The sequence below is a fragment of the Leptodactylus fuscus genome, chromosome 4 (genome assembly GCF_031893055.1).
Source record: "Leptodactylus fuscus isolate aLepFus1 chromosome 4, aLepFus1.hap2, whole genome shotgun sequence".
Classification (NCBI taxonomy): Eukaryota; Metazoa; Chordata; class Amphibia; order Anura; family Leptodactylidae; genus Leptodactylus; species Leptodactylus fuscus.
In genome coordinates, this window is record NC_134268.1 from 202,017,715 (window position 1) to 202,040,753 (window position 23,039).

General features: G+C 41.0%; 1 protein-coding gene across 1 annotated transcript in view; it reads left to right on the forward strand.

Annotated features, from left to right (window-relative positions):
- The window catches only part of ODAD2 (outer dynein arm docking complex subunit 2), a 123,445-nt gene that overhangs the window by 55,460 nt on the left and 44,946 nt on the right, over positions 1-23,039 (forward strand). Inside the window, exons 13-15 of the mRNA XM_075271699.1 lie at positions 11,972-12,208; positions 17,036-17,146; positions 19,836-19,990. Coding sequence (XP_075127800.1) covers positions 11,972-12,208; positions 17,036-17,146; positions 19,836-19,990 — 503 coding nt within the window. The remainder of the gene's footprint in view (positions 1-11,971; positions 12,209-17,035; positions 17,147-19,835; positions 19,991-23,039) is intronic.

Below are 23,039 nucleotides of genomic sequence, written 5' to 3' on the forward strand. Positions count from 1 at the left end.
TGTCACCCCCTTCTACCTCATAGATTGTAAGCTCTTTTGAGCAGGGCCCTCAGTCCCATTGTGTGAAGTGACGTTCTTTGTTATGTATGTCTGTCTGTATCTGAACCCTAGAAATTGTACAGTGCTGCGGAATATGTTGGCGCTATATAAATAAAATGTATTATTATTATTATTATACAGGGATAATGCACACAGTGATGTCACAGTATAGGGATAATACACACAGTGATGTCACAGTACAGAGATAATACACACAGTGATGTCACAGTGCAGAGATAATACAGACAGTGATGTCACAGTACAGGGATAATACACACAGTGATGTCACAATACAGAGATAATACACACAGTGATGTCACAGTACAGAGATAATACAGACTATTTCACCGCCCTCATCTCTTCTCTCTCCAGCAACCCTAAAAGGCTTTTTGAAACCTTTCACTCCTTACTCACACCCAAGGAACAGACGCCATTCACAGACCTTAGTGCTGATGACCTGGCCATGTATTTCCATGATAAAATTGATAAGATCCGTCAGGAAATTACTTCCCAAGCCCCAGGTGGCATTGACTCCCACACCTACGATAGTACTGATCCCCTCACCAGCCGCATTTCAGACTGTCCATTCTCATCTTTTGAACCTGTTACAGAAGAGGAAGTCTCCCAGCTACTTTCTTCATCTCGCCCCACAACCTGCAGTAGTGACCCTTTCCCCTCACACCTTCTCCAATCTCTGTCCCCTGCTGTCACTACTTACCTTACTAAAATATTTAACCTTTCTCTCTCTTCTGGAATCTTCCCATCCTCCTTCAAGCATGCTGTTATAACCCCGCTACTGAAAAAACCCTCCCTGGACCCATCCTGTGCTGCTAACTATCGACCCGTCTCTAACCTCCCCTTCATCTCTAAACTTTTGGAACGCCTGGTTTATTCTCGGTTAATTCGTTATCTCTCTGCTAACTCTCTGCTTGACCCCTTACAATCTGGTTTCCGCGCTCTGCACTCTACTGAAACAGCTCTCACAAAAGTCTCTAATGATCTACTAAAGGCTAAATCCAATGGTGACTTCTCTCTTCTTATTCTTCTGGACCTCTCTGCAGCTTTTGACACTGTTGACCATCAACTTCTCCTCACTATGCTCCGCTCAGTCGGCCTCAATGACACTGCGCTCTCCTGGTTCTCCTCTTATCTCTCAGACCGCACTTTCAGTGTATCATTCGCGGGCTCTGTTTCCTCCCCTCTTTCCCTTGCTGTTGGGGTTCCTCAGGGCTCGGTCCTCGGCCCCCTGCTCTTTTCTCTCTACACAGCCCCCATTGGACAAACAATCGCCAGATTTGGCTTCAGGTACCATCTTTATGCTGATGACACCCAATTATACACATCTTCCCGTGACATCACCCCTGCACTCATACAGAACACCAGTGACTGTCTCTCTGCTGTCTCTAATATCATGTCCTCGCTCTATCTGAAACTAAATCTCTCTAAGACTGAACTACTACTGTTTCCACCATCTAACAGATCTGTCCCTGATATATCCATTGCAGTCTCAGGCCTTACTATAACTCCTAGGCAGCATGCCCGCTGCCTCGGGGTCATATTTGACGCAGACCTTTCCTTCACCCCTCATATTGAATCACTCGCACGTTCATGTCACCTCCACCTCAAAAACATCTCCAGAATACGCCCTTTCCTTACCAGAGATACACTAAAGACACCTACTGTCTCTCTGATTCATTCTCGCCTTGACTACTGTAACTCCTTACTAATCGGTCTTCCCCTCACTAAACTCTCCCCTCTACAATCTATTCTGAATGCAGTGGCCAGGCTCATCTATCAGACTAGACGCTACAGTGATGCCTCTGGTCTGTGCCAGTCACTACACTGGCTGCCTATTCATTATAGAATAAAATATAAAGTTATTACTCTCATCCACAAGGCTCTCCATAATGCCGCACCTCCCTACATTCCCTCATCTCTGTCTACCGCCCAACCCGTGTTCTCCGCTCACTCAATGATCTAACACTTACATCCTGTATTATCAGAACCTCCCACGCTCGTATACAAGACTTCTCCCGAGCTGCACCACTTCTCTGGAATGCTCTACCCCGGACAATCAGATTAACTCCCAACTTCTACAGTTTCAAACGCAAACTAAAGACGCATCTTTTCAGACAAGCCTATCACAATTCCTAATGCACAAAATTGTCTGAACACTGTATAAGCAATGCCGCCCCTGCTACCTCTTGTGTCACCCCCTTCTACCTCATAGATTGTAAGCTCTTTTGAGCAGGGCCCTCAGTCCCATTGTGTGAAGTGACGTTCTTTGTTATGTATGTCTGTCTGTATCTGAACCCTAGAAATTGTACAGTGCTGCGGAATATGTTGGCGCTATATAAATAAAATGTATTATTATTATTATTATACAGGGATAATGCACACAGTGATGTCACAGTACAGGGATAATACACACAGTGATGTCACAGTACAGAGATAATACACACAGTGATGTCACAGTACAGAGATAATACAGACAGTGATGTCACAGTACAGGGATAATACACACAGTGATGTCACAATACAGAGATAATACACACAGTGATGTCACAGTACAGAGATAATACAGACTATTTCACCGCCCTCATCTCTTCTCTCTCCAGCAACCCTAAAAGGCTTTTTGAAACCTTTCACTCCTTACTCACACCCAAGGAACAGACGCCATTCACAGACCTTAGTGCTGATGACCTGGCCATGTATTTCCATGATAAAATTGATAAGATCCGTCAGGAAATTACTTCCCAAGCCCCAGGTGGCATTGACTCCCACACCTACGATAGTACTGATCCCCTCACCAGCCGCATTTCAGACTGTCCATTCTCATCTTTTGAACCTGTTACAGAAGAGGAAGTCTCCCAGCTACTTTCTTCATCTCGCCCCACAACCTGCAGTAGTGACCCTTTCCCCTCACACCTTCTCCAATCTCTGTCCCCTGCTGTCACTACTTACCTTACTAAAATATTTAACCTTTCTCTCTCTTCTGGAATCTTCCCATCCTCCTTCAAGCATGCTGTTATAACCCCGCTACTGAAAAAACCCTCCCTGGACCCATCCTGTGCTGCTAACTATCGACCCGTCTCTAACCTCCCCTTCATCTCTAAACTTTTGGAACGCCTGGTTTATTCTCGGTTAATTCGTTATCTCTCTGCTAACTCTCTGCTTGACCCCTTACAATCTGGTTTCCGCGCTCTGCACTCTACTGAAACAGCTCTCACAAAAGTCTCTAATGATCTACTAAAGGCTAAATCCAATGGTGACTTCTCTCTTCTTATTCTTCTGGACCTCTCTGCAGCTTTTGACACTGTTGACCATCAACTTCTCCTCACTATGCTCCGCTCAGTTGGCCTCAATGACACTGCTCTCTCCTGGTTCTCCTCTTATCTCTCAGACCGCACTTTCAGTGTATCATTCGCGGGCTCTGTTTCCTCCCCTCTTTCCCTTGCTGTTGGGGTTCCTCAGGGCTCGGTCCTCGGCCCCCTGCTCTTTTCTCTCTACACAGCCCCCATTGGACAAACAATCGCCAGATTTGGCTTCAGGTACCATCTTTATGCTGATGACACCCAATTATACACATCTTCCCGTGACATCACCCCTGCACTCATACAGAACACCAGTGACTGTCTCTCTGCTGTCTCTAATATCATGTCCTCGCTCTATCTGAAACTAAATCTCTCTAAGACTGAACTACTACTGTTTCCACCATCTAACAGATCTGTCCCTGATATATCCATTGCAGTCTCAGGCCTTACTATAACTCCTAGGCAGCATGCCGCTGCCTCGGGGTCATATTTGACGCAGACCTTTCCTTCACCCCTCATATTGAATCACTCGCACGTTCATGTCACCTCCATCTCAAATACATCTCCAGAATACGCCCTTTCCTTACCAGAGATACACTAAAGACACTTACTGTCTCTCTGATTCATTCTCGCCTTGACTACTGTAACTCCTTACTAATCGGTCTTCCCCTCACTAAACTCTCCCCTCTACAATCTATTCTGAATGCAGCGGCCAGGCTCATCTATCAGACTAGACGCTACAGTGATGCCTCTGGTCTGTGCCAGTCACTACACTGGCTGCCTATTCATTATAGAATAAAATATAAAGTTATTACTCTCATCCACTAGGCTCTCCATAATGCCGCACCTCCCTACATTCCCTCATCTCTGTCTACCGCCCAACCCGTGTTCTCCGCTCACTCAATGATCTAACACTTACATCCTGTATTATCAGAACCTCCCACGCTCGTATACAAGACTTCTCCCGAGCTGCACCACTTCTCTGGAATGCTCTACCCCGGACAATCAGATTAACTCCCAACTTCTACAGTTTCAAACGCAAACTAAAGACGCATCTTTTCAGACAGGCCTATCACAATTCCTAATGCACAAAATTGTCTGAACACTGTATAAGCAATGCCGCCCCTGCTACCTCTTGTGTCACCCCCTCTACCTCATAGATTGTAAGCTCTTTTGAGCAGGGCCCTCAGTCCCATTGTGTGAAGTGACGTTCTTTGTTATGTATGTCTGTATCTGAACCCTAGAAATTGTACAGTGCTGCGGAATATGTTGGCGCTATATAAATAAAATGTATTATTATTATTATTATACAGGGATAATGCACACAGTGATGTCACAGTACAGGGATAATACACACAGTGATGTCACAGTACAGAGATAATACACACAGTGATGTCACAGTACAGAGATAGTACAGACAGTGATGTCACAGTACAGGGATAATACACACAGTGATGTCACAGTACAGGGATAATACACACAGTGATGTCACAGTACAGAGATAATACACACAGTGATGTCACAGTACAGGGATAATACACACAGCGATGTCACAGTACAGAGATAATACACACAGCGATGTCACAGTACAGGGATAATACACACAGTGATGTCACAGTACAGAGATAATACACACAGTGATGTCACAGTACAGGGATAATACACACAGTGATGTCACAGTACAGGGATAATACACACAGTGATGTCACAGTACAGGGATAATACACACAGTGATGTCACAGTACAGAGATAATACACACAGTGATGTCACAGTACAGGGATAATACACACAGTGATGTCACAGTACAGAGATAATACACACAGTGATGTCACAGTACAGAGATAATACACACAGTGATGTCACAGTACAGGGATAATACACACAGTGATGTCACAGTACAGAGATAATACACACAGTGATGTCACACTACAGGGATAATACACACAGTGATGTCACAGTACAGGATAATACACACAGTGATGTCACACTACAGGGATAATACACACAGTGATGTCACAGTACAGGATAATACACACAGTGATGTCACAGTACAGGGATAATACACACAGTGATGTCACAGTACAGAGATAATACACACAGTGATGTCACACTACAGGGATAATACACACAGTGATGTCACAGTACAGGATAATACACACAGTGATGTCACAGTACAGGGATAATACACACAGTGATGTCACAGTACAGAGATAATACACACAGTGATGTCACAGTACAGGATAATACACACAGTGATGTCATAGTACAGGATAATACACACAGTGATGTCACAGTACAGGGAATAATACACACAGTGATGTCACAGTACAGGATAATACACACAGTGATGTCATAGTACAGGATAATACACACAGTGATGTCACAGTACAGGGATAATACACACAGTGATGTCACAGTACAGGATAATACACACAGTGATGTCATAATACAGGATAATACACACAGTGATGTCACAGTACAGAGATAATACACACAGTGATGTCACAGTACAGGATAATACACACAGTGATGTCACAGTACAGGATAATACACACAGTGATGTCACAGTACAGGATAATACACACAGTGATGTCACAGTACAGGGATAATACACACAGTGATGTCACAGTACAGGATAATACACACAGTGATGTCACAGTACAGGGATAATACACACAGTGATGTCACAGTACAGGGGTAACACACTATGATGTGATAGTAAACACATAATACATACCATGATATCATAGCACAACCATAATACACAAAATGAGCACCATGTACTTGAGACATCACAGCATAGGATAAAAGCTGTGTTGTCATACTGAGGTGCATTGTAATACACATATTATGTATCATTACAGAGATAATACAAAAAGTAATGCTGCAGAGACAGGATAGTGCACTCATCAGGGGTAACAATGTGTTCTCCAGTAAAATATAAAATGGAGCTAGATTCACTTTGTCATGTCCCATTCCACAAACAAACTTCACTTTGAAATTTTTTAATGACATCATTAGTCAATTTAAAAATTTGTTTCAAATGGTTGCAATGGTTAATTTTCAGTAATTTTAATCTAAATTGTATGGAGACCTTAGAGACGACCTTTCTCCACCTCCGGCGCCTCCATTGTTCTTATCATCCATTAAGAGGTACTGCTCCTCTCATTTTGGCGCAGTTGGAAATTTCTTTCTCTAGCCCCCACCGTTTCTGAGCAATCAATACTGTTAGTTTTGGTACCTAATATGATCATTAGGCCCTGTATTCTCAGGAGGGCAGTGTCAAGTCAGGACCAATTTTGGAGGAATTATTTTTAATTGTAGTGTACAGTAATTAATATTGTATTACTAGCCTCTGCCCGCGACTTCGTCTGCGGGTTGTTGGCGTCGTTGATCCGCCTATATTCAGCAAATTGCTGCTGTCGATGGTTTGCCTGCTCCGGCATTTCGTCAGCTCCCAAGCTGTCCTGCTGCTGACCTTGTTCCTCACACCGTGCCTGTGATTGTTTCGGAAACTCAGCAGCTCGCTGGGACACCATATAATGAGCATGTTGTTGGTGTTGATGATCCGCCTGCTCCGGCAATTCGACAGCTGTCAAGTTGGCCTGCTGCTGAACTCGTTTCTCGCGCTGTGCCTGTGGTTGTTCCGGTATCTCAGCAGCTCGCATGGCCGCCATATAATGAGTGTGTTGTTGACGTTGATGATCCCCCTAAGCTCCGCTTCAGGAGAATTCTGTGACTTCTGGCTCCTTCATAGCTGTTGTTGTTTGCGACAAATTTGGTTTTTATTTTTCCAGGCATGTTGAAAATGGGCAAACTGCCAATTTGAAGGTGTTTGCCCATGTCAGGTTTTCTGCACTGCCTGGAGCTGATCAGATAATATGCAAATGTAGCTACACAATGGACTGAGGGTTAGCTGAGTGTTTACACAGAGAGATAATAGCCCTGGCTTTATCAGAAGCTGAGATAAGAGCAGTGTAATATAGTATGTGAACATAAATTCATAACAGTCGCGAAGCTATGTCATTTATCGGGATAAAAAGTAGCCTATGTTTTAACCCAAATCCGTTTAGCCGTTTTTGCGTGATTGAGGAACAAACACACAAATATCCAAACTTTCACATTTATAATATTAGTAGGATTAATTAAGTGTATAATTTGTTACATATTTACTTTCATAGGAATTCAGTCACTAGTTTTGTCACGAATAAGAGGGTCTTTACTGCTTCTGACTGACCATGGCTGCCTGCCATTTATGAAAGAGTTGGAGTTGGGGTCAAGCTGTGGAAAAACAGAGGAGTCAGTGTTTTGGCCGCAGCTCTGGTCAGAGGCAGACAAATTTAAAGCTCAGAATCACACCTCCTTGTCTGCTCTGGTAAAGACCGCCCACTTGACAATATAAAGCCCAATCCTATTAGGCATCAAAAACAATATCACTAATTGCTCAGGAATGGTGGGGAATAGAGAGAAAATTCCAACTGTGCCAGAATCAGTGGTGCGGCGCCTATTCAGGAAAACACAGAGCTGGACCTGGTGGAGGTGGTGAAAGATTTTCTTTATTACAAGTGGGAATATAATCTTACTGTGCACATAGATGAAACAATCCCAACGAGATCTTTCAAAGGCGACCAACACCTCTCATAAGCAACCAGAAAGTGAGTCACGAGCCACGTCTTGGCAATCAACCGCTATAATGTATATACTGGGGCTGTGGCTACGAACACAGAGCATTTTTTTTGCTTTGTTAGCAGAACCAGGTTTTCTCTGGCAAAACATTTGTCAAGCTGTGAAAATGTCTTGGTTGTTTTTACTTTATCAAAAGCACTAAAAAAGAAATCTGCTACAACCTCAAAAGAACATTCCCCCCCCCTTCCCGAAATTCTACGGAAGATAAAACATCGATGTTTTAAAATCTGATACCACAAAACCACCCCTATGTGTGCAGCCATAAAATTGACAATACCTCGACATGTCCAGTCCTATAATGATGTTTTGCCAATTTTTAATATTGCTGGGATTTTCATTATACCGGGATTTATGGCAGGCAGATTTATAACTTGTAAAGTTTACGAGCAGAATTAATTAATCATTGACAGCAGGGCAGTATACCGCATTAGCGATGGCTCCTCCCCCCTTTGCTCCGACGCCAAACTCTTCAATAAGTAATTTTCCAGTTCTAAATCTGACTCAATCTCAAATGCTTTTGGAGAAATAAAAATAAAAAAATAAAAAAGAAACATTCCATTCGAGATCCTTTAAAAAATATCGGGGAGAGATCGGAATGCGAGTTCCGTGGGTATGTTCCACATCTGGAAAATACCACTTGTTTCAAAGACAGTTCATAAAAATTAATAGATGCCTGATGAGAATGACAATTGTACGGGATATAAACAAAAACAGTCTTCCAGCCGAAGGAAGAAGAAAAGTGGCAAAACGGAGAAGACACAGCGAAATACACTCGACGGTATTACGTTTATAGAAAAGCTGTGTGTGCAGAAAGTTACCTGTTTTCACATATGGTGATTTTTTTTTAAATATTTGGTTTTATCATTATTACTGTATATACTCGAGTATAAGCCGACCCGAATATAAGCCGAGGCTCCTAATTTTACCACAAAATACTGGGAAAACTTATTGACTCGAGTATAAGCCGAGGGGGGAAATGCAGCAGCTACTGGAAAATTTCAAAAATTAAAATGGAGTTTTTGGGTGCAGTAGTTGCTGGGGAAGGGGAGGGGGTGTTTTGGTTGTCTGTCTGCCCCTTCCCTGAGCTTGAGGACTTGGATTTTTTCCCCCACTTGGAATTCAGTCTGGCTGTATATAGGGAATCTGCAGTGCTCCTATTAACCCCTTCCTGACAGAACAGGAGCACTGCAGATCCCCCATATTTAGTAGACCGGGCACTGTCAGACACAGGGATACCTAGTGTGTTTGTGTGTCACAGTCATTTTCTTTTGTATGTATTCTAGGGAATATTTTTTTAAAGATTCTTTTTTTCCCCCACTATTTTATGGGAGATTCTAAACATTGATATTGCGGATGGTCATAGACCACCCCTGAAAAAAAATAATTTTTTTTTTTTTTTTTGCTGACTCGAGTATAAGCCGAGGGGATCTTTTTCAGCACAAGAACTGTGCTGAAAAGTTCGGCTTATACTCGAGTATATACGGTAATATTTTTTGTGTTTTTTTTGTATTGTAAAATTATTGTACTTTAGTATATTCCTAAATTTCTTTGCATATTATGACGTTATTTTACCAAGCAAGTTTTAAAGGGGTTGTCCTGTAGAGAAAAATTCTTGACAAAAGGTGCAGAGTGGGTTAAAAAAATACAAGATATTAAACGTATGAATTCCTTGTGGCTCCCGTTGTGATGTATGATGGGTTTATGCTGGTCTTGACATCCTTGTCCTTGACCACAACAGCAAGTGCTCATTCAGTGGCCAAAGCAGTGTGTCAATGGTTAACAGATTTAACACATTTCCTGTGCGGAATAGGAACGGGGACACCCTATGCTAAAAATTTTTTCCCATAGGACAACCCATCAATTACCATTAGGCTTGTCTGCCATTGTTCATTGAAGTGAGGACAGAAAACAGAGGAGCGAGTGTGATCAAATTCAAAATGTCTCCCCTGACTTCAAATTGGTGGATTCTGCTGTTCATCCCCTTATTTAAGAGGGGCCTTGACAATGGTTTGTAAGGAGGCCTCTGACCCTGATCGTCCCCCATACCTAGGATGGGGGAGGGGTTCTTCCCCTCCTCTCGTCCCTTTGTGTTTGCAATTGTTCTGTTTTATACACTGTTTTGAAAATTTTTTCCAATAAATATTACAGTTGAAAAAAAAAAAGAACGTGACAGCAACAGACATTAAATTGTCACAAAGAATGGTCACAAATTGACTCCGTGTTCATTCCCATTGATAATATATAAATGTAATATCTTCATAATTGTACTAACCTGAAGAATAGAGATCAATAGTCATGGTAGACATAAAAAAAATAACAACAAAAATAATATATTTCATTTTATTTTTTATTTTTTTATTTTTTTACCCTTTCATAGAAAATCAGCCAGTCAAAAATAATCCTTTTATGGCTATATTGAAAATTGAAGAATTTATGATTTTTAGAAGACAGCGATGAAAAACAAAAAGCATTAAAAAAATTATTGGCATGGTCCTTCATGGGTTATAAAATAGTGACTTTTAGTTATGAGTCATGACAACTGTTTAACCCCAGGAGTGCTGCATATACTGGGCTGATCACCTGGAGGCGCTGCACAGTAAGGGTCACAGCAGGCTCTACCTGCTCAGGAGGATGAGGGCCTTCGGAATCCAGGGGCCACTTCTTAGGGCCTTTTTCAACTCTGTAGTTGCTTCAGCCATCTTCTTCGGTGTGGCCTGCTGGGGGAGTAGCATACCAGCCAGGGACAGAAATAGATTTTACAGGCTGATCAGGAGGGCCAGCTCTGTCCTGGGGAGCCCCCTGGACCCAGTACAGGTGGTGGGTGACAGAAGGATACTGTCCATGTATGGGACCTTGATGGGACTTGGCAGCACTGTAAGTGACCGTCTGCTTCACCCCAAGTGTGAGAAGGAGCTATCGCAAGTCCTTCCTCCCAACCGCGACCAGGCTGTATAATCTACATCAGACCAAGCGAAGATCACTCCGCACAGAGAACTAATGATTATGACGTCTTCCTTCTTTCTTCTTCTGTTCCTTAGCTGCTATGGACTCCTAGTATATCTTCTCTTCTCAGCATATGTGTGCCTACGTCTGTATTATATTACTGTGTATTATCCTGTATCTGTATTACTATGCTGCTGTAACATACTGAAATTTCCCCAATGTGCGACTATTAAAGGATTATCTTATCTTAGTGGGGTTTTTTTTAAGTATCTGTAAGCAAAATAGACCTTACTGCTAGACTTGCCCTTTAGGAGGAGATAAGCCGGTTGAGATAGATAGATAGATAGATAGATAGATAGATAGATAGACAGATAGGAAATATATAGGGGATAGATAGATAGATAGATAGATAGATAGACAGATAGGAAATATATAGGGGATAGATAGATAGATACATAGATAGATAGGAGATAGATAGATAGATAGATAGATAGATAGATAGATAGATAGATAGGAAATAGATAGATAGATAGATAGATAGATAGGAGATAGATAGATAGATAGATAGATATGAGATAGAGAGATAGATAGATAGATAGATAGATAGACGGACAGACAGACAGATAGGCAAATATCTATCTATAGTCCTATCTCCTATTTATTTAATTAATTAAACTGTGATCATTCTGGGTTTACGAGTCCAGTGGGCGGCCATATTTTGTAACTGACAGGCCTTCCTGTATGTCTAAGCATACAGAGATAGCTGTCAATCACTAAGTTGCACCGCCCCCTGGACTCCTAGGACTAGGACTCATAGACAGAACATTGAATGCTGGGATTCAAGTGATGCAGATACAAGATATCCTCAGTGTTGTTCTTCTCTTTCTGCTCTATATTCCACTGCCAATAAATATATGCGCATGTAGAACGTGACATAACTATATTGTGTGTCCTAACATATAATTTATTCCTAAATGTTGTCCTCCAGGTTGGATTGTTGGACTGTGTTCCCATGATATCAACCAACCTGACACCACAGCAAGAGAAGGACATAGAGGTTGCTCGCTGTGGAGCGCTCGCATTGTGGAGCTGTTCTAAGAGCAGAAGGAATAAGGACGCCATCCGTAAAGCAGGCGGCATCCCGCTACTGGCAAGATTGCTGAAGTCGCCACACTCAAACATGCTGATCCCTGTAGTGGGCACCCTGCAGGAGTGTGCGTCCGAGGTAGGTATCTGTGTGTGCTGTCGTGTAGTATAAAGCTGCACACTAGGGGAATATTTTCATCTTTTGCCCCTTGCGAATTGGCATAGGGTATATAGTGGTGCAGGAGTGTCTATTACCCCTCATTCTGTTACTAGGCGTTACCATTGTGACTGTCCAAATCCTAAGTCACCTTCTCCATCCATGTCTATGAGAGCCTCAACATGAAGGCAAGATTTCCTGGCCCGTATCTTAAACCCGCCTTTAAGAGATTGTTAGTTATACCTGTTTGTGAACTAGATGATAATTGATATTCCATTACGACTCTATAGGAGATAATCACTCAGCTTTCCTATACTCCAGAATGGCAAAACAACAGCTAGCCAGCAGGGCTAATGTTATATAGCATTATATATAGAGAGCGCCTTTCACCACCTCCACCAACTTCATCTTATTCCGTAGGCACTGCCTAGTTGGATTTTTTTTCTCTAGCCCTCACTGCTCATTTCTGCTGTTGCTTTCAACACCCAGGAGTCTAATTAGGTTTTCTATTGTCAGGTGGGTGGTCCTGGGTTTGAACTGACTCCAGAGGGACCGCCCACCTGACAGTATTGAACCTAATTAGCATATTAGAGGCTGTAACTGACAGACATGGTGGAGACTAGAGAATAAATCCAGCTGTACTGGAATCAGTGGAACGGCACCTACTATAGTCCGCGAAGAGGTAAAATTGGTGGAAGTGGTGAATGGTCAGAATGCAGTGGACGAGATATTTGTTGTCACTCAACTTTCCTAGGACCAGATATGTATACATATATTAGGAAAATTCTGAGTTTATATCCTTATTTTGATTTCCCGACAGTCCAACTGGTGTACAATGTGGTGACGTCATTTTGATAGATCTACATTCAGGATGATTCTTCTGGTCAAATATCAAAGTCTCTTTGTCTGATTCCCTAAATGTAGTTTCCAAAGCAAATAGGAAAAGAGCCTTAAAGGGATATGTGGGAAATAAAACGTATGGCAAACCTACTTACTGATATATATGCTAGCCAACTGTCCACCCCATTCTTAGGTGAGCGAGCACAGCGGGGAAGCCGGAGGCCATGATCCTTGGCGTCCACTGCTGGTCTGACTCTTGGTCATGTGACTCTATATACAAGGACCAGGACTAGAGTAGATTGATCACATGACTGGGGGCTAGAGCAGCGGCAGGGGAGGTAGAGGAACAAGACTTCTGGTCCTTTACTATGCAAACCTTAGAACAGGGATGACGGGTGGGTCGGTATATTTATTGGTAAGTAGGCTTATCCATTGCAGTGATTGCACTGACGTACCCCCCCAGATTACACGCTTGTCCCCTATTGTAGTGGAAGAAAAACCCTTGAAATATAAATTTATAAAGGAATATATTCATGTGATATTTATTAATACATTATTTATTATTTATGTATTTTTTTTATCAAATCAATTAGATTAATTATATCAATTAATGAATTATATATATATATATAATTAGATAAAAATAGAAAGAAAGTTATATATATGTGTGTATATATATATATATATATATATATATATATATATATATACTTATATATGTGTATAAATTATATATTTAAAATAAATATATATATATATATATATATATATATGTATTAATATAATAGATATTATAATATATGTATATATATATATATATATATATATATATATATATAATTTTTTTTCTATTGTTATCTAATAATGCCTATATATCAGACACGTATTCAGATTGTTCCGATGGCCACGTACCATATTTTGCAAAGTGGAAAGTAACTTTCGAAAAAGTTCCACAAATACAAGAAAGTAAAATTTGATTAGAGAAGTCAGATGGGAGGACAGATATTAAACCGTTCCTGCAGTTTATACTCATAATATTATTACAGTATAATATCTAGTGAAAATCTGACCCGTCGGTCGTTCCGTCTTGGCATGAGTTTACTCGTATAATTGTGGTTTTAGACTTCTTATGTTGTTGAATTTCACTCCCCCCCTTAAGACTATAGAATAAAAATAGTCCCTTTTATATTAAAGAGCCATTATTCTGTTTTTCACATAAATACTGAATGTTCATTGGAAGATTAATGTCCCCAGAAACGTGAGGCTGAAACATCTGTGCGCAAATTAATTGAATCTTCTTCTGTTAAATCCTCCATTAGTGTTTATTACAGAATGGCCGGTTATAATGTTACCGTCTAAGTTTTCTAGGGCTCGTTTTGTTTGGTACTTTAATAATTAAGGGTGCATGACGGGGTATGCCTTACATAAATCAGCCCCCTCCCCAAACAAATACATTTTGTACGATTCTTAGGAAAGTGATAGCGTATCACAAGCTGTTATAGCGATTCTATTCATGAGGTTATTAGTATTAGACTCTACTGGACGTGTGAAAAGAAGGTTTTTATTCCGTGTTATTTTCATATGTTATTCATATGTGACTCGGAAATGACTAAATGATTTATTAAAGTTATTATTGTACAGTGTGTATCACTTAATACACAGGCACTCAGTAATATAATATTCAAAGAAACGGTAAAATATATGTTTTTTTTATAATATATCTCATTGTATAGACACTGAGATATATATATATATATATATATATATATATATATATATATATAGTAAAAGTGCTTTAAAAAGTTTGGTGGGATAGCAAATGTGTATGTAGTGATACAGACAATGTGATGTGTTATATAGTGGAAAGCTATATGCAAATGTGAGTAGAGTGAGGGCTACTCCTGAGGTGACAGTAAGGAGTGTGCAGGCAGGTTGAGGTAGGAAATGCCAGGCAGTGTGTGTGAGTCTATAGCTGGGGCTAGGAGTCCTGCTTTTGTGAGTCTCCTGCTAGGAAGCCATGTTGTTTAGTGGCACCAAAAGTAGCCTGTGACTCAATCCTAAGGGAAATCTATGTTTGTGGAAAATTGCACGCAAATCCGTCCAGGCGTTTTAGCGTGATTGAGGAACAAACATCCAAACTCACAAACATCCAAACACACAAACTTTCACACTTATAATATTAGTAGGATATATATATTGAGTGAGACGTAAACTGAAAGCAGAGACACCACTTCTACTAAAGTGCCTAAAGGGACCCAGTAAGGGCGGGTTCACACCTGCACCCGCTCTCTGCTTTGCAGGTTTCTGTCTTCTGCCCGAGAAACTGGACAGGAGACGGAAACCCGACGGCCAGTTTTCAAACCCATTCACTTGAATGGGTTTGCAAAGTGACCACCCCTCGTGAGCGTCTTGTGCCTCTCCGTGGCAAAACCGTTTTTTTTTTAATGGGACACAAAGTCGGACATGCAGGACTTCGTGTCCGGTTTAAAAAAAACAGTTTCGCCACGGAGAGGCACAAGACGCTCACGAGGGGTGGTCACTTTGCAAACCTATTCAAGTGAATGGGTTTGAAAACTGACCGCCGGGTTTCCGTCTCCTGTCTAGTTTCTAGGCCAGAAGACGGAAACCTGCAAAGCGGAGACTGGGCACAGGTGCGAACCCGCCCTTACGTTGTGCATGAACAGTATGTTATAGAACAGGAGGAGGTTCAGTATAAATTGTGTTTTTCATTTTCATCCCATCTCTTTTTATGCTTAGGAGTCCAGGGGGCGGTACACCTTGCTGATTGACAGTTATCTCTGTATGAAGTCGTACAGGAAAGTCTAAGGGGTTAGCACTGTTGTCTTTCAAAGTTGGGGTCCTAGGTTCACCCTGACAAAGGGTAACATCTGCATGGAGTTTGTATACTGAGAGGTTAATTGAGAATTTAGATTGCAAGCCCAAGTGGTAACAGGGACTCATGTAAGTAAAGATAATAACTATGGTTATGTGGGAAAACACACTAGGTAAGCCCACTTACTAATACATATACTGGCCCCCTATCGCCCCCATTATTATGTTTGCAGAGCATGACGGGGGCTGAAAACTTCGTTCCTCTATATCCCTTGCTGTTGCTCCAATTCTTGGTCATATGACTGACCATGCTCTAAATCCATCTTGAGAGACAAGACAGAGTTTCAGCTTGCTGAGGGATCAGGTTACATGCTGTCCATAGAAGTCTATGGAGAGGAGAAGAGATGGGTGAGACACCCATAGAGACATTGCTGCAGCTTCTAGTATGTGTTGTATCTCATCACAGAGATTGACTCACAGCTTTGCCGCTCAGCACTTCTCTATAATGTCTTCCATGCTGCTGCTGCTTCTTTTTATGTGTGTGAGAAAGAGTCGGGGAGCAAGATCTCCTCTTCTATGTGTGCCATGTATGGGAGACATCATAGCATCTAGTCTCCACTCACCAGCACTGAGACAGCTGAGAATTAGAGGTTAGAGCCCACAGTGAGGAAAACTGCTACAATGGAAGAGTACAAGTCATATAATCGTGTTACTCCTCCATACGAAAGCTAATTCGGAGAAGTCACCTGAAACTACAGGTATGCTTTAGGTTACAGAAATGGCCACAAGCAATGGTTATATCATGACAGCACTACAGGTCTACAGGTCTTGAGATTGACTTCATATTGACTTTACTACTATCCTGCTACTTTTATGGGCTACCATATTTTATCTCCATGCATTCCTTCTGCCTGTATATCATTCAGGCATGACTGTGTATTTTTATTACCCATAGACCCAACATAGATCATCTCTTCCTCTGGCACTGCACATCATTCTTTATTATATCCAAAAGCCATAAAAATAACAATAATGGAGATAAAATATATTTAGTGTTTGGCGAGGCTGTGACAGGTCAGTAGATGATAGAAGAATATCCCGCTAATTCTGACTCTTTTATTTTTCTGCTCTTTTCAGCCGAGTTACCGACTTGCAATTAAAACAGAAAAAATGATCGAAGATCTTGTAAAGAATCTAAACAGTGAAAATCAGGAGCTGCAGATGCATTGTGCGAGCGCCATATTCAAGGTACATATAGTAGACCCCCTATGTGGGTGTTATCATGGGATATGTGTATAATGTACAGAAGGCATTGACTCCCTAAGGGTATGTTCACAGGGCGGAAAATGGATTCAGCGCGTGAACATACTGCACGGCTAGCTACGACGCAGTGCCGATACAGTGCATCAGCATCCCGTCACGGCCTCCCGTTCCGGATTAGGCCCGAATGAATGGGGCTAATCGGGAGGGAGTCTCGTCGTCTGAGTCAGTTATCTCGTTTCGTTTTTCCGCTACTAGCTTCGGAAAAAAGAAGCGAGCGGCTCCCATTGAAATCAATGAGCCATTCTGGCAGGTGGATTTTGAGGCGGATTCCGCGTCAAAATCTGCTGCCAAAAAACTCTTTGTGAGCTAGCCCTAAGAGCGGATGTCTGATCTGTCAACTAAGTCATACATAATGGCCGTTCAGCTTACACAGGCCGCAGTAACATTTTGGTAAACCTACAGTGAGGTTTTTTAGTCCATCAGAAAAAACGCATTCACTCGCCGCGTGCAGTGATCAGCCATGTTTATTTATTTCTGTCATTGAAGAATATTTTAGGAATGTTTTCCTTCCATTTACTACATCTTTTTTTTTAGTTACATTTGTCATCTTACTGCAAAACTATCACAATGTATCAGAAAAACATAAAAATATAGAGAGAGCCAAAAACAGCTTGGATGCCGCCCCTGAAGCCGGTTCAGTGCACATTTTTGGAAAATTGTTTTTTTTCAACCTCACTGTACAATATTGTGTGAACCCGAGATTATTGGTTTCACATACAATACAGATCTTAAAAAAAAAATAAAAAAATATAAGGGCAACCTTTTTATGTGCTCCAAATGTCATCGCTATGTGGTTGTGTTTGAGGCGTATTACAGAAAAACCCTGATAAAGAGATTTTATACAAAATAAATGAATAATAATGATAACTTATTACTTTTATTATTATTAGTAGTAATATTATTAAAGAACCATCAACCTTTTTATGTGCTCTAAATGTCATCGCAATGCGCTTGTTTTTTAGGCCTATTATAGAAAAACTAATAAAATAAATACAAAAATAAAATAAAATAAAATAAAAAAATAAATACTAAATAAATAAGAATTGTTTTTATTAAAAAATATCAACCTTTTGATTTGCTCTAAATGTCATCGCAATGCGCTTGTTTTTTAGACATATTATAGAAAAACTCTAATAAAATAAATACAAAAATAAAAAATAAAATTAAAATAAAATAATAATAAAAAAAAAATCCAAAATAAATAAGAATTATTTTTATTAAAAAATATCAACCTTTTCATGTGCTCTAAATGTCATCGCGATATGCTTGTTTTTGAGACGTATTATAGAAAAATTCTACTAAAAAGATTTATGGAAAAATATATAAATGTATTATTATTATTATTATTATTATTATTGTTATTATTATTAATAGATTATTATTATTAATAATAATAATAATAGTAATAATAATAATAATGAGAGATGAGCGAACACTGTTAGGATCAGCCGATGTGAACACTGTTAGGATCAGCCGATCCGAACAGCACGCTCCCATAGAAATGAATGGAAGCACCTCTTCCATTCATTTCTATGGGAGCGTGCTGTTCGGAACGGCTGTTCCGAACAGTGTTTGCTCATCTCTAATAATAATAATAATAATAATAATAATAAACTATCAACCTTTTTATGTGCTGTAAATGTCATGGCGATACGATTGTTTTTGAGGAATATTATAGAAAAATTAATAAAAAAGACTTTTACAAAATAAGTAAATAAAAGAGCCATCAACCCTTCCACATGCTCTAAATCGCTATAAGCTCATTTTTTAATGTGTATTACTGAAAAATCCTAATTAATATAAATAAATAAAATAACCATCAGCCCATTTGGACACATTTCACTATAATCCAAAAAAAATCTGCACAAAACATTCCCACACGTCCAGCCTGTCATTGTCTTTCAGCTTCCACCAACTCTTGGAGTCTATACCAAAGCATTCCTTCAGCAAAATGAAACATTTTTTCTTTTATTCATTTGGCACGGCCTCCGTCCATCCTCTCTTTTAAGATCGTTCCGGTAATGATGTCCTCGCATTATGTTCTGATTTGATTTTGCAGCTTACATATGTTGTGGTTTAAGTGACGACAAACGTTTCACTCTCGTCTTCTTTTCTCCTCGAGACGTTTCAGCACGCTCCCGTGTTTGTCTGGCCTATTTTTTTTTCGCTATTTATTTTATTGCTTTGCTTCTTAGTACTTACCATTTGGACTGCCTGGGTATTGTTTATGACATCAGGTTTTATGATTAAGCCCGCGGCCAGCATTCTTCTCTGTTTAAGTCATCCGCTTGGTCTCTATAACTAGACAAAAAATAATTCAAGTGGCAGCGAGGTTTTTTTTTTTGTAATTGATGTCATATTAAATGTCCAAGTATTATGAAATGGATAACATGCACAGAGATGTTTTGGCAGAGCGACAGCAGCCACATGCAAACCATAATCACCAATTCCCACCTCATAAGGCAATTCATATGACCCCAGCCTGCGAATCTTATTACTTTACGCAGTTGATTCGCAAACACTAAACGATAAATGTTTTTCCTCCGAAAATATATGTTGTGTGCTGGATCGGGGGAATGTATCTGAAATCGCTCCTCTGCTTTGTGATGTATAGTGTGCCGAGGACGAAGAGACTCGAGATCTGGTCCGGCACTATGGAGGACTGCAACCCTTAGCCATGCTCCTCGGCAAGTCCGACAATAAGGAACTCTTGGCGGCGGTGACGGGAGCCATCTGGAAGTGTTCCATCAGCCGGGATAATGTGACAAAGTAACACGTAACATTGTGATTTTGTCTATTATTCTAATGTCATTGATGTGTGTTTCGCATTATCTAAATCCCAGACGTCGATAATGTTCAATCCGAAAGCCGTTCGGGGCTGTTACCGACCAGCTGGTAGAGTTGAAAGAAGGTCATAGTCAGGGTGAGGGATTTCTTGCAGATGAAGAGGACAAGATCAATGAGTAATGAAAGTAGCAGGAAACTTAAATGAGTTCTTTGGCTTAGTTAACAAGTGCCTAGGCTGCAAATATCAGCTAGATTGACACAATAAGCGCCTCGCAGGAGCAGTTATATACATCAACCTGTCTCGGAGGGGATCATTTCGAGATCAGTCTCAGTGATAAGCAGCTGCTGGCTAAAGAGTGAGGACAACAAATATCTCCATATATCGTCAAATCTGCACATAACTTATGGCTAGCCTACACATTAGCTGAGAAAAATATGGAGCTCATGTGCTTCATCTGCTGCACGACTTAGCCCAGATGTCACATCATTGGCCCGCCGCTGATGTATAGCGTGGTATATTGCAGATACAAAAAAAAATCGGTAATCCGTACTTAGACAAATCAGTTTACACCCTGCAAATTTATAGCATTGTTCCAGGCCGCGCTTTTACAGTTCTTCATTCTGGGTGTTGGAAGAATATTTATTCGTAGGAGCCTTCCCCCCAAAGACCTAATAATGGAGTGTTTTATGGCTACTGCTCGTGGAGGTTCCTGAGTCACCAGACGACTCTGATACTTGTCAGAATACAAGCCAACAAGTTCACTGGAAAGAAAGCATTCGCCTATACTATGGCGATCTGGAGTTAGGACGGTTATAGGGGTATTCTGTCATGTGATGATGACACAGGGATACTGCCTCTTAGGGAGCTGTGTCACCATCACATGACCAGGACAGATTTTCAATCTCTGATGGCGGACATGGATGGCTCACATTGAATGACAGCAAGCAGAGATCTTAGGGTAAGTTCACACAGGGTTTTTTGGTCCGGAACCTGAGGCGGAGGCCGCCTTAGGTTCCGGACCAAAAATACGGGTAGCTGCGACTGGATGCCGGTGCACTGCAAATGAATGGGCCTAGTCGGGAGGAGGGAGTGTCTTCAGGCGGATTCGCGGAATGAGCATCTCGCTTCTTTTTCCGTGAGCCGGAACAAACGGCTCCTGGAAAAAAGAACTGACCGGTTCCCATTGATTTTAATGGGAGCCGTCTTTTTGGTCAGGATTTTGAGGCAGTTACGGCCTCAAAATCCTGACCAAAAAAACTCGTGTGAACTTACCCTTAAAGGGATTGTCCAGACCTATGCTATTGATTGCTGTGGCCTCATCGTTATGTATTGGCTGTTCTTGGTACTGCAGCTCAGTTCAACTCATTTGAATGGGACTGGGTTGTAGCATGGCCATGTGACCAATAGACATAATGTTACGTGCCTGAGAAACGACGTGAAGCACAATATCAGAGTCCCAGACAGAGAGGTACTGAACAGAATATCTGAAGTGGGTGTCAAGGAGCCTAAAAAGTAAAATAAGCTCCTCCCTAGAAGCAGGAAGTGCCCATATAGTGGTGAGGCTAGCCATATGTTATATAGCTGTCAGATAAGCTATTCCTCCTGCCCCTCTACCTCTATACATGCAGGTATGGCTCGGACGAGTGTGCATGTGTTGGAAATGGGGACAGAAGTGAAAGGCTCTTATGGTGGTGGCTTATTTTCCCCGGGACCAAAAGCATTGGGTGTTGAAATCTAAAAACCTAATATATCACTTCCTTGATGTCTGCTGTCGGGAGATTCGGTAAGCTCCCTTACACAATAAATGATCAAAATTTCAAGTTCAGATAAAATGAATCAAATGTGGATGCCTAAATGTAGTCATATACAGTTAGGGCCAGAAATATTTGGACAGTGACACAATTTTCGCGAGTTGGGCTCTCAATGCCACCACATTGGTTTTGAAATGAAACCTCTACAACAGAATTCAAGTGCAGATTGTAACGTTTAATTTGAAGGGTTGAACAAAAATATTTGATAGAAAATGTAGGAATTGTACACATTTCTTTACAAACACTCCACATTTTAGGAGCTCAAAAGTAATTGGACAAATAAACATAACCCAAACAAAATATTTTTATTTTCAATATTTTGTTGCGAATCCTTTGGAGGCAATCAGTGCCTTAAGTCTGGAACCCATGGACATCACCAAACGCTGGGTTTCCTCCTTCTTAATGCTTTGCCAGGCCTTTACAGCCGCAGCCTTCAGGTCTTGCTTGTTTGTGGGTCTTTCCGCCTTAAGTCTGGATTTGAGCAAGTGAAATGCATGCTCAATTGGGTTAAGATCTGGTGATTGACTTGGCCATTGCAGAATGTTCCACTTTTTTGCACTCATGAACTCCTGGGTAGCTTTGGCTGTATGCTTGGGGTCATTGTCCATCTGTACTATGAAGCGCCGTCCGATCAACTTGGCAGCATTTGGCTGAATCTGGGCTTAAACTATATCCCGGTACACTTCAGAATTCATCCGGCTACTCTTGTCTGCTGTTATGTCATCAATAAACACAAGTGACCCAGTGCCATTGAAAGCCATGCATGCCCATGCCATCACGTTGCCTCCACCATGTTTTACAGAGGATGTGGTGTGCCTTGGATCATGTGCCGTTCCCTTTCTTCTCCAAACTTTTTTCTTCCCATCATTCTGGTACAGGTTGATCTTTGTCTCATCTGTCCATAGAATACTTTTCCAGAACTGAGCTGGCTTCTTGAGGTGTTTTTCAGCAAATTTAACTCTGGCCTGTCTATTTTTGGAATTGATGAATGGTTTGCATCTAGATGTGAACCCTTTGTATTTACTTTCATGGAGTCTTCTCTTTACTGTTGACTTAGAGACAGATACACCTACTTCACTGAGAGTGTTCTGGACTTCAGTTGATGTTGTGAACGGGTTCTTCTTGACCAAAGAAAGTATGCGGCGATCATCCACCACTGTTGTCATCCGTGGACGCCCAGGCCTTTTTGAGTTCCCAAGCTCACCAGTCAATTCCTTTT